At 39.5% G+C, this 13,394-nt stretch overlaps 1 protein-coding gene across 1 annotated transcript in view; it reads left to right on the top strand.

Annotated features, from left to right (window-relative positions):
* Positions 1–1,747, top strand: part of ZFR (zinc finger RNA binding protein) — a 43,004-nt gene extending 41,257 nt beyond the window's left edge. The window contains exon 20 of the mRNA XM_026865820.1: positions 294–1,747. Coding sequence (XP_026721621.1) covers positions 294–473 — 180 coding nt within the window. The 3' untranslated portion in view covers positions 474–1,747. The remainder of the gene's footprint in view (positions 1–293) is intronic.
* The last annotated feature ends 11,647 nt before the right edge of the window (positions 1,748–13,394 follow it).

Raw genomic sequence — 13,394 nt, forward strand, 5'->3', positions numbered from 1 at the left:
TTGAACCTCTTGCTAAAGATTGGACATGGGATGAGCCTTGGCTGCTTCAGTGCAAGTCCAGCAGCTGAAACGCGTACACATTATTTCTAAGCTATGATGTACTTTGTACAGAAGCAGCAAATGTGACATACACATTTTATTGCGTTGACTTTGTTGGGGGAAGGAAGGAAGGGGGGGATAATGAGAGCTAAGAATAATATCATACAACACTAATGTTCATTAATTGTTTGATAAAGTACTCAAAATTGACATTTGTTTGTAACAGAAATACCTTCTTTCTACCCTTTTTCTAGTTTGCACTGAGACTCCTTGCATTCCGTCAAATACACAAAGTTTTAGGAATGGATCCATTACCACAGATGAATCAACGCTTCAACATCCATAATAATCGTAAAAGGAGAAGGGACAGTGATGGAGTTGATGGATTTGAAGCAGAGGGGAAAAAAGACAAAAAGGATTATGATAACTTTTAAAAATGTTTGTCATCAGTGCTAAGATTGAAGGTGATAAAAAGTCCATTTGTTGCCTTGCTTTTACTTCATTCATAATGATGTCTGTTTAAAACATACAAAATCAACTCACGAATTGGATTTGGAAGAGAACAACCTAGCTCTTCTGTGAAATTCTGAATATTTTAATGGATGTACTTTACCAGACAAATTATGGATGGAAAGACTGCAAATGGAAACTGTTGTCAAAAAAAAAAGAAGCTTTCCTTCATTGCATTTTCTTTAAATGTGTTACTAACTTTAGTAACTTTTCATTTATTGTCTTTTTTATTAACAAGTGTGTTATCTTTTCATCTTGATTGTATTTAATGCAGCATTTGTGCTAGAATTTTTTTGTTTGCCTTTGACACTAGTTGTGTAAGTTACTTTGTGTTAGATAGTTTAAACTGTTCCCTCCGAATTAATATTTTACAGAACTTTTTTTTGTAAAGTGAGACTGCAGGATTATGTGCTTTTCTAAATGTGAAGGGGTTACAACACATAATTATCCTGCCATTTTAGTGCTCAGAATTAAATGTTTTTGCCAATCTTGTGGCATTTGTCTCCTTAGTGTGATATAACGGTGTAATTAAGACAAATTTGTGTTAATCTAATCAAGTTTGCTGTTAGTTGTGCATTAGCAGTATAAAAGCTAATATATACAGTATGGTCTTGCAACAGTTTGGAAGCAGCTGCATAATTGATCAAAGTTTTGCATGATGTTTTTGTTTAATAGAAGGGCTTTTACAACCATCATTTTGGATTAAATGCGTAGGTCTTTGTATGATTGACTTTGTGACATAGGAAGGCCAAAAAATAACTTTCTGAATTGCTTTTCTCAACATACAAGCAAAAATGGGCATTTCCCATTTAGATGAATTTACTCATTCTCTTCAGTTATTTTTTTTCAATATGATATTAATGCCTCTCAGCCCTTAAAATAAATGTTTGTCATATCAGTGCCTGTGAGGTTATTCCTTAGTTATTCCTGTATAAACTTTCTGTGAGTTTTTTCAATAATTCAAATTTAAAAGTGAAGTATTACTGACAAAGTGAAGGTTATTAAAGAAAAAAACCAGAAAATTATTTGATGTGGCCATAGTGTATGCTTATGTCTCTTAAAAAGCTAAATATAGCAGTGGTGTAAGTAAAGTTACATCATACTGTTGATGTATGCTAGTACACAGGTGTGATTTGTTGTCACAGCACTACAGTGGAATACACAAATAAAAACTAAAACATTAAATGACTAAAATTCATTATACACTGAAAACTGGAGTTTCACTTGTTCTGTTCAATGTACATTATGCTTTGTTGCAAACCCATAAAACACAGATCAACCAACTAACATTCCAATAACTGCTTCTCTGTCTGTAGGAAAGTATCACATTACGAAGATCATTTGTTAATTCTGGTACCATTTATTAAAAAAACCCTTTTGTTCCATTTTGAGATCAAATTTATCTTTGACCTTCTTAATGAGTAACTCTTGGAGTAGGGGAATGTTTCTGTTTGCAACACCCGCTGATAGCATGGGCCTATGGAATAAAAATACAATATTTTAGAGAAATGGAGTCTAAAGACTTAAAAAAATCAATACAGTGTTCTTCAAGCATCAGTGTGCAATTTGTAAGGGAGTGATTATTTTTGGTTATCAAATAAAAGGAAACACTCTCTAAGAAAAGATTTCTTACTAATTTCAGCATCAGAAATAGAGAAAGCAGAAGTGCTTTAAAGTTACTTTAAAAAAAAGATTACACTAGTTTACGTTGTCCAGCCTTCACACACAGCTCTAAGCATATGCTTATTCTTTTTTTTTTTAAGAGGGTATCTTGCTGCTGTGGTGTCTAGTTAGCCATTAGTATTTCTTTTGAAAGCTACAGGTGCTATTCATGTGGCTAGTTAACTCCATACTAGAGTTTCTTCCCTTGTAAAGCAAACTGGTTTATTCAGGCATGTGACCCTAAAATTTAGGATTAAAGAGGGCAAAGATGTATTTTGGATTTCCTGCTTTTTGTTCTACTGGCTTTTAACTCTTAGCCAGTTTCTGGATCTTTTGAAATACTGTGTATACCTAAAGTGATTCCGCATTTTGTATGAAGCTGTGACCATGTTTTTTTTCACTGTATAGTGAAAGTGAATTTGCAGTTTGTTTCTGGTTTTCCTGCCCATTTTAATGGGATATTTCAGGTAATTTCTAACTCATGTTAATCTAAGAAGAATGGAAAAATAAGGTTTTAAAACCCACAAAACTAGCTTTGACTTGAAATCTTACACAGCACTTAGGAAGGCAAAACCAAGACCAAGTAATCAATTTATGGACAAGTAATTTTAATCATGTGTTTTGGTAATGCTAGAAGTTCACTAATTAGCAGCATTTGCCTTTTTAAGTTCATCAGTGCTGTGTGTTAAATTTCAAAATCCTGGATGCTGTAGTGATCATGCACAGAAGAGAAAGAAATGTACACAGCAAGAATTTTTCACTCAGTGCTCACCTTAGAGGAACAGTTTGCGAAAGAGTGAGCTGCTCTGGTTTTGAAGCTTTCAAAATTTGACTTGTCTGCCTAGTTTGTAAGTGTGTCCTGTCTCAGAAGCGTGGTTTCACATGGATTCCTGTATAGAGGCATTGCTAGAAGACAGTCTGTTGGACTAGTCCATCATCTTCTTACCCTTTCATGAAATTTTAGATGAACTGCTAATCTTAAGAGCTATTGAATATGATGGGTTTATTTGCTGCTTCTATTTTTAGCCCTATTTCACTACTCCGAAGTGGTTTATTAGTAATAAAATTGTTGTAGCTAGCAAAAAGTAGTAGGCACCATTTGCAATCTGTTTTTTTCAATTTACATTTTAGGTTTACAAAGTACAGTGATAGATTCAACAAAAACATCTGTTTTCCATTTGTTGGGTTTTTTTTCTGACAGCTGTAAGCCAAAAAGCTTTCTAGCCAAAAAGGCAAGCAAATTCAGTTTCTCATGAGAGATTCTGTTATAAATCTTCTTAAGAATTCTTTTTTCCTTCAGTGTGGTATTTCTTGGCCTTTTTAAAATGAAACAGATAAGTGATCTTTTGGGAAGAAAAAAAATCCAAGGAGTGTTATCTACAGAATTACCACAGTAGTTTTGATTTATATCCAAATAAAAATCAGCCTTCATTGTGTAAATATCTTAAATTTGTATTCTTCCATTGTGTGTCACTTTCTCATTGGGATTATGAAAATGTGCATATACCTAGTACTGACAGAAGTTTGATGTTGTTTATTGAACTTTCTGATGTCTTACAGTTTGCATTTTAAGAAATGCTGCCCTGATAACACTTGGCAAGCGTAAAGTTCCTAACAGGGTAAAGGCTGTTGTCTTTTATAGGGACATACTTGACAGCAGTTCCTGGGGATTTTTATCTTGCACAGTGCACACTTCCCCATTTAACGTAGCCTTAACATAGCTGAGTTAGCAGGGGTTATTGTTAAGAGTCATCTTCTTTAATACATGTGTTTTCTCAAACTGTTTTGCAAAGCTATGGCCATTAATATTTATTCTGAAGCCAGTGATTTATTTATTGCAGGGTAGTTTAAATCTTATCAGCTTTTAGAGGCTCAGCCTAGCTTAAATGCTTTCACACATTCTACATCAATCCTATTCCAAGTTGATATCCTAAATCCAAGCAAATGTAGAATGGCATCAAGAAACCTCTATGGATTTTCAAAGTTTTCTATATTTATAAATCTAAGATTGCAGAATAGAATAGCTGACCAAGAGAAAATACAACTTTTTCTACAGTAAAAGCTTACTTCAAAACAGACAAAAAGCCTCTTGTTTCTACATGAGAATCACATACCTTGCTCTTTATATAATCTTTTTCCTTTCCTATTCTGCATTCTGTTTGTATTAATTGTATGCATATATGACTAGGAAGTTCTGTCCAGAATATGTAAGACATCCTTATCACAGACTCAGTTTATGGCATATATTTAAATTTGCCAGTAATTTCCTGTTTATACAAGTTAATGTTTTCTTACCAAGACAGTAAGCTGAGCTGCATTACTAACAACGCAAGTCAAAACAAGGTGGAAGAGATGAAAGTTCCTGCATACAGGGATTTACTGTCATTTTTCATGCTCCTAGGGTACGTGCTGTTCCAAAAGGGGACAGGTTTCTCAGAGGTCCAGGCCTATAGCTGCCAGACCCATACGGATACCTCACTATGCCTTAGAATGTCTAAAGTGGCATTGTTGAGGTAACTACTGTGTATTTACATGTGTGAGAGAAAAGTGCAGGTACTTTTAAAAATTGGATCCAGTGTGATCCAGACTGTTGTCAGTCTAGCCATATGAAACTGCAGCTTCAAAAAGGTGGGATAATCATGAAGGAAGCACTGTGGTAGCAGCAACAGTGTGTGCTTGTGGCAGTGCACGCAGGGCTTGAAGTTACGAAGTTACCCTGGTAATTAAATAATTTTTTTTAGTGTGTTTTGTCATTGGAGAGCTAATAGAATAGACTAGATTATATCAGTTGGAAGGGAGCTACAACGATCATCTAGTCCAACTGCCTGACCACTTTCACGCTGACCAAAAGTTAAAGCATGTTGTTAAGGGCTTTGTCCAAATGTCTCTTAAACACTGACAGGCTTGGGGCATCGATCACCTCTCTGGGAAGCCTGTTCCAGTGTGTGACCACCCCCTCAGTAAAGAAATGCTTCCTGATGTCCAGCCTAACCCCCCCGGTGCAGCTCTGAGCCGTTCCCCTGTGTCCTGTCACTGACAGCAGGGAGAAGAGCTCAGCACCTCCCTCTCCCCTTCCCCTCCTCAGGAAGCTGTAGGAGCAGCGAGGTCGCCCCTCAGCCTCCTTGTCTCCAGCCCTCAGCCCTCCTCCCAGGACACGCCTTCCAGCCCTCGCACCAGCTTTGCTGCCCTCCCCTGGACACGTTCGAGCACCTCCGCATCCTCCTGGAACTGCGGGGCCCAGCCCTGCCCGCAGCACTGGGTGAGGCCGCCCCAGCACTGAACACAGCAGATAACCCCCGCCTTGCCCGGCTGGCCGCGCTGTGTCTGATGCACCCCAGGCTGCGGTTTGCCCTCCTGGCTGCCAGGGCACACTGCTGGCTCCCCGTGAGCCTGCTGTCAGCCCGCGCCCCACAGCCCTTGCTGCAGGGATGCTCCCCAGACACTCCTCTCCCAGTTTAGACCCGAGTCCAGCGTCACTCTGTCCCAGGTGCAGAACCCAACATTTGTTCTTGTTAAATTCCATCCCATTAATCACTGCCCAATGCTCCGATCTATCTGTACCCCTCTGCAAGGCATCTTGGCCTTCAAGAGAGTCAACAGCACCTCCCAGTTTGGATCATCAGCAAACTTGCTAATGGTGCACTCAACTCCTGCATCCAGATCGTTGATAAATACATTGAACAGAACAGTGCGTACATGACTTTTTCCTTATTTCTTATATGGAGCAAGCTGCTTTCTATGGCTATAAGTATCAAGAATGTCACCCAACACATTTTCATTCCCAAATGTATTGGCTTTGATAATGTATCCTGTTTCAAGTTCATTATAATTTTGGTGGTGTTTTACAGAACCAAGGGCATACACATTTTTGCAGGAAAATGTTTGTTCTTCCCAGCCTTCTTCCCTTTGATGGTCAGACATCTCAATAGCTGCATTTTTTCAGTGATAAGTAGTCTTTGAGTGAATTATGACTTTGTGAAGAGAGAAGAAAGGGGGAAGAAAAACTCCAAACAAACAAACAAACAAAAAAAACCAACCAAAAAACAGAAAAATGGTATCGGAAAGAAGACCAGAACTGACAAAATGGGTCCAAATGAAGAAATAAAATGAGGAAAGTCGTTAGAGAGCTACAAATCAAAGCTAATTAAAAATTAAAGAAGTTACATAAAGTAATAAAACAATCAACTACAAACTACAAAAACAATGTGAGAAAATTATGAGAAAGGCTTTATGTCATGCAGAGAGAAGACCTAGTTCAGTATGTGATTTGTCACCCATGCAGCAAGTGCAGTGCTCCACAAAAACACAAAATACAAAAAGAAGTGCCAGGTGACTGAGGAGGTTGAGACTGAAATGGTTTAGGCTGATTGAGACTGAAATGTTACATGAAATGTCACTGCAAATGAGCTGGGAGGAAAGGTGAAGGGAAAGATGAAGAGCATGGACTGACCTTTCATTCATCTATCCTACTCGAGACAAAACTGTAATCTAGTGTCCATGCCTTTCTCCCTCACATGTCAATGAAGAGGAGAGCATCGAAGAATGTGTGAGCACAATTCTCCAGACACTTGGAAATCAAAATGAATGCTGCACAACCAAAAAAAAAAAGTTTTTTGCAGCAAATCAACAGGCTCAGCTGGGCAAATATTTGAAATGTCTCTGTGCTCACAGCAGCAGAGAGCGCTGTAGCGTCGCTAGCAGCAGCTTCCTTTCAGAAAGGCAGAGTTAATTTTCACCTTGCTATGACAAGCACAAAGTGAAAACTGTGATGTTTCAGCTACTCCAGTGTTCCCCTCCATTGTCAAAGAATGCATTTTAAAATAATTTAAAAATAAATAAATAAAGTTGCCATGGCAGCAAAATTCAATACAAACCCGCTGCTAGTGCATAAGAAGAGAGCAGTGGTTAGAAACACAATCAGAACTATCCTATGAATAAATTAGAAGGAAATACTTTTGGGGGTAAAGAAATGAAACGTTTCAGTACAGGCATAGGAGAAGAGAGAAGATAAATTCAATTTGTTCAGTCACTGGGGGGCTGCAAAGTCAAAATGAGCTATAGAACTTTTCTGAGGTAGAGATTCCCACTGAGAAAGGCAGCCTGAGAAAGAAGTTATAAAGGAACACTTGATAAAATGTTTGTCAGAAGAGTGTATCTGTCAAATCATTAAGAACAGGAGGAAAGGGATATTTCAGATGTAATTATTGGGTGAGGAGATAGTCTGCATTTTTTCTTTCTTGAATCCCTTTCTTAAGAAACTTCTTGCAGCTGCCACCAGAGGTGACTTCAGGGCAAGAGATTCAGGATAAGTATTCCCCATATAGCAGAGGTAAATCATAAACCAGGACTCTGGATGTTTTAACTAATGTCGCCAGCATGTTCTCCAGCATATCCAAAGGCATAAGGTGTGCCAATTTACAAGCTATGTGACCAGCTCCGAGCTCCTATTAAAGGAGTAGCCAGGGCTGAAGTGTTTCCCAAGGAGCAGTGAAGCAGAGTGAGAGAAAACAGACCAGAAAGCCAAGGTCTTGGAACAAAGTCCACACAAGAAATTTCCACCAACCCTCTGCTCATTTATATATTCTCCCTGAGGTATAGTACCTCTACAAATGTCACCCACGTATCAGAAAATAATAGAAAAGTTAAAATAACGTATTCCTGTGGACAAACCTTCTGGCATTCTGGAAGCACAGGTTAGTTCTGGAGTCCCCAAAGCAAATGTTTCCAAATACCCATCTGACATTCAGGCATACCAATTCCCATACAGGCATCAGTGTGAATATGTTTTAATTCTAGAAAGTTTGGTCAAGAAACTTTCCAAAGTCCTGGAGCTGAAAACCACAGCAATTCTGGAGAAAAATATTCTAGCAAATCAAAGACAGTTGCTAACACGGAAGAATATATGAGTTTATGAGATTTCTCTTACAAGATTTGCTGCTTCTACAGCTTGCTGCTTCAAAGATTCATTTGTCTTAGCCAAATGAAGGTTTACCCGACTCAGACAAAGACCTTTTTGGAGTCAGGGAGAAAAATGGGAAGCTAGAGCCAGCCTCTAGTCTCATATTTGTGTTTTACCATTAGCTTCTTCTAGAAGAGCATGTAGCTTTCCTTAAGGGGTAGGTTTGTGCCTGTTTCTTAAATTATCTGGGCTGGATTTTTTAGTTACAGCAGCTGCATGGAAACTGGGTACAACAGCATGAGCATTTAGCTGGATGGCTTTTCTCAATACCCGACATCCACGATTAGTGACTCACACATGCATATTTCATTAGAAAATCAAAGCCAAGAGTATGTCAAGGGCCTGGTAGGGAAAGTAAAACAAGCACATTTTTTACTGCAGTTATGCACTAGATACAATTTTCACTGCTAAAGGAAAGAACAGAAGAGACAGGGCAACACTAGCAAAAGCTTCATGACTCTGTGTACCTTTTTTAAAAAGAGGCTATTGTCTAGACATAATACTGAGTATTTCTCCCTATGGATATGCTGGAACCTGCTGTCCTGTACTCCATGATTCAGGAGTCCTTATGCCCAGTAGGAAGAGTCCTGCAGGGTATGACTATTTAACTAGATACACCAGCTTTCCAGCTGGTGATGAGTAGCTGGAAACCTTCCCCAAGGACTTTCCATCTACATTGTGTTTGGAGAAGTTTCTTGGACAGAAAGAATCAGGGCCACTAGGTAACTCGAGCAAGGACACCTTGGCAGCTTTTTTCCACCACCCAGCCTAGAGATTGGCATCCAAATTGGGAGCTGAATGTTGCTCTTTTCTTTCCTGGGGTTCATTCCAAGACGGAAGAGGCAATTCAAGCTCTTTGATATCAGAATGACCATATAACTATTTACCATTCTTGTTTTCTAAGAGCTCATGATCCTTAGCACCTCCCTTTGAACTGCAGGTTGAGAAGAACTGAGGGTGAGAGGTGAGCCCTGATTTAACTCTGCCTCACATCCAGCCATGGTGTAGGCTTTCTCCTGATACAGATGGGGTTTGGCTCACCCTTTGGGTAGTGTTAAGAAGTTTCCAGCCTGAAGTAATTAGGATTCACAGTCCTTTGGAGAATAAAAGGAAGAGGTTTACCACACAACAAAGAAGTCTGTGTGTAGCCATGAACAAGTAATTGTGCTTGCTTTCAGGAGAGCTAAAAAAAGGTGGGGAACTTCTGTTTCTGATACCCATGCTTCCTTGGGTGAGTAGAGTTATTAGTTACTCACTTCCTCTTCTCCCACTTGTAGCTAAGAAAAGAAGGTAATTTTGTTGTTAGATGTGAGGTGCTTTGTTCCCTCAGTTTTCACAGCTTTCATAGCAATTCTTTGTTTTCCATCCTCAAGTATAAAACATATGCGTCTCTATGATTAAAGTAAACACTCTGGTCCAGGGTGTGTTCTCAGCAGTTAATGCCTGTGTCTTAGTCTTCATTATATACTTGTTAATCTAGTCTTCCATTCATGTTTTGGCACTATATGCCCCAAGTGGCAGATCAACCTTTCTGGTAAATGGTGGGATGCCCCCATGGCCCCTCTCTACAGCCTTTTGCTGTCTAGAATATCACTTGACTAAGACTTAAAATTTCAGTTTGCTCATTAGCTCTGGAAGGCCCTTGTAGAACAAAAACATTCAGTAATTAGGGGATAGACACTAAATTGCAATGGCCTGTGTTGCTGCCACTGAAGGAACCTCTGTTTGCCATCTGAGTCATGAACCAGCCACATGGGACCTCCCAGACAACTTTACTTAGAGAAATAAAATGCATCTCTTCAACCACCTTCAGGGAGGAACTGGGCACATCATGTCCCAGGACTGAGACATGGGATGGTCCAGGAGTCAGAGCCAGAGGTTTCAGCTGAGGAAAGCTAGTATAGAGCTGTTTTCCCTTTACTTGGGAGATTCACATGAAACCTCTCAGAAGAAATTATGTTCTCGCAACACTGAACAGAAAACTGCTTTAAAAATCAAAATGCACAATATAGTCAGTAAAGAAAGAACACTGTAACAAAGATAAAAGATGAAGAATTCATAGAGGACAGAATTACACAATCTCTGACTATATACTTTAAACGAAAATGAAAACAAATGGTTATATTCCACAGCTCTAAATACTACCTTGGAGTTCACTGTGAACGTGTCAGATCATAAAGGATGAAATCTGAACCAAGTTAGAGGGCTAACTCCCAAAGGACACCTGAAACTACCAGCAGATGAAAATGTCAATGTGAATTCAGTGCTAAAAGCATCATCTTAGTCCTTTTTTTATCTTCTTTTTTTTTTTTTTAATATAGAATTGCCTTAATTTGCATAAAGCTAACATACATGACTTTCAGTAGGAAATTATCTTAACCTGTGTAAAGCAGAGAAAGCTGCCGGCTGTTTATAGGCAGACTGATTTGCTGACCTTTCCCCAAAGGATATCACAGTACATTCCTCATTTCCAGTTTTTATTTTGATAGTTTCCAGTAATCTGGCTTCCAGCTTTGTCTTAAGTCTTCTACATTTTTTGTATACTGATTTCAGCTTCTTTAATGTGGTCTCATACTGTTTAATATACTAAGCCCTAAACTGAGTTATTTAATTGAACAACAGAAATAGGAAGTATCAGGCCCAGTATGCATGGCTGATCTCTGTATACCTGAGGTAAATCTAACACTTTTGGGACACCTCTTACCTTATGAGCATGCACTAGCCATCTGTGATGCTCTGGGAAGGGTCAAGCTAATTATGCATATACCACAGTAATACTGCAATTTCTACATCTAAAGGCAATTGTTCTGGTAATGCCCAGAGAAGTGTTAAAAAAAAAAAAAAAAAAAAAAAAAAAAAAAAAAAAAAAAAAAAAAAAAAAGAGGAGAAAAAAAAAATCTTCAATTTCTATCCAGGTAGCTTTTCTGGATAGAAGAGGAGATTTGGGAAACCTTGACACATGGTAACTTTGTGGGATTCTCTTTCCAGCTGCTACTTCAAAATCTTTACCTGTATCAACATTGAAAGTGCGTTTACTGAAAGCAGTCTTCAGACCTGGATCCAGCCATGATGAGGGATCAAAGGGGAAGCACAGCCTCAGAGCCCTGCCAATGATTTACCACCCCGGAATGGAAGCTCTTATTTTCTTCAAAAAGAGGAAATAGAAAGTCGAAACTCAGATGCAGTCATGCAAGTTTGCTCAATACTCAGGAATGGCTTTTAACGATTTAACACTTGCCCAACCTACACCAAAGTGCCCACAACACACAGTTGACCTGCAAACCCTGCCTATCCAAGAATCTTTGGGACTCCCCAAGGCACCAAAGGTTTACAGAGTCGAAGGCTCAGAAAAGCTGAAATGTGATATAAAGCTGTACTCAGTGGTGACCAAAGCCTTCGGTGGCCTGTAATCTGTTGCGTCTGCAACACAGCCCTCATGTCTGTGTTGCAGCTGGCCTTTTCAGAGACAAATGTACTTTCTGAGGTAAGCTAACTTGCATGTGTGGTAGCTTTGTTTCTTCCATTCCAGAAAAGATGGACACACTGACTGATGAAGTAGGAATCTGGATCCAGCCCTCAAATTCCAGGAAGAGGTCTTCAAATCTCTTCCACAATGGGTTCAGCCCAGCACATTTGGCAGCCTGGGGAGCAAACCCCAGGAAGGGACACGCCTTGCCCATTACCAGAAACATGACATGGGGGTATGTGGATATTCTGCTGCTGAAGAATAGCTGTTACATTCCAATTTTTTGCATGTAGAGCTTTTTTTGATGCGATGTTGAAGAATGAATTCCCATGTGCTATGTGGGAATTAAAGCTCCTTTTGCACTTCCCATTGGAGTTAAGACTCTGGCCTGGTGTCAAAACATCTCTTCCTCTCTGATATGTGCTATTCCAGTAAGTAGCTGCTTTTTGCCTTTGTCTGCTGTAAATTTCAGGGCGTGCTTGGGGGTAATCCTGCTGTTGCCACTGCAAATTCAGATGCCTTCAAAGATTAAGTTTTTTATAGTGGTATTCTCTGACTTTGCGTCTTACAATACACTGGTGATCATGGAGATAGTGTCCTAATTTTCTCCTCACCCTAGATTCACACCAGTGTAATCTCACGACCTATGCAGCTGAGGTTGGATGCCATGTAAAGGAATGATGTGGAAGCAGCTGTGGAGTGAAACGTGAGAGCTCGTCTGCATGGGATGCCACACCAGAAGAGCCTTTCTTGTGAAACTACTAAACAAACCTAACGTCCGAGTCTTCTTTTTTTTTTCAGGCAGAAGGTGATTAAATCCAAAAGACTTGTCATTTCTTGAGTGTGAGACATAAAATAGAGAAATTAATGTATTTATGAATTAAAACAGTCACTCCATTTAATTTTTTTAAATGCTGTCTTATGACTCCATATACCTCTTCCTCCTTTAGGTTTCCTAGTCTGGTTTGGAGCAAGGTAAATAAAGTAAAATATTACAAGAGGAGAAAATGATATGAAAAGTGCTTATAGTTAGTATTTGAAGGAGCTACTTATTTTCACTGCCTGTGGTCTATTGAAGTTTGTAAAATATGTTTTATTTTTGTAAAAATATTTCCATAAAGTGTATTCTGTATGCAAATTGTCACCTAGGTTACCATTCGTCATTTAAATTGCTGGGTAGTCCTGCTGTATTGCCACAGGCAGCTGACAATATTTGCGTTGTTCTGTATCCACATAAAAGTTAAGCTTTTAAAAGTAACCTAGATACCTGTTAAACCTGGTGTTTATTTACATCTCTGATTATACAGTACCCAAAGACAGCATTCCGGGGAGGCTGTGAATGTGACACTTTAATAGACATTGGGCAGAGGATGTCTTGGGGTGGATCGGCAGTCAGGTTTTAGAGGATCTAGAGGGTTATTTAATGGAGAGCTCGTTTTATGTCATTTTCCTTGTACCTCTCCTGCTGAGTAAAACTCAGCGTCTCGGTGCTTTGTTTAGATTTTACCTGACAGAGTTTTCTTAGGAGCGTGCACGTATACAACACAGGCACCTTGCTGCTGAGTGAGAACCTGTGCGATGGACGATTTAAACAAGGGACAACTTGACCACAGAGCAGGCGAGAGCGGGCAGCCTGCACAGTGATGCAAAAGGTGCGGTTACCCTGGAATGAAAAAACGTCCGTGGGAAGCCGGTGAGCCGCCGGCGCAGCGCAGGCGGAGGGAAGCGCGGGGCAGGACGCGCTGCGGCCACGGGCCT

This window comes from Athene cunicularia, assembly GCF_003259725.1.
Source record: "Athene cunicularia isolate RWA chromosome Z unlocalized genomic scaffold, athCun1 chrZ_part1, whole genome shotgun sequence".
Classification (NCBI taxonomy): domain Eukaryota; kingdom Metazoa; phylum Chordata; class Aves; order Strigiformes; family Strigidae; genus Athene; species Athene cunicularia.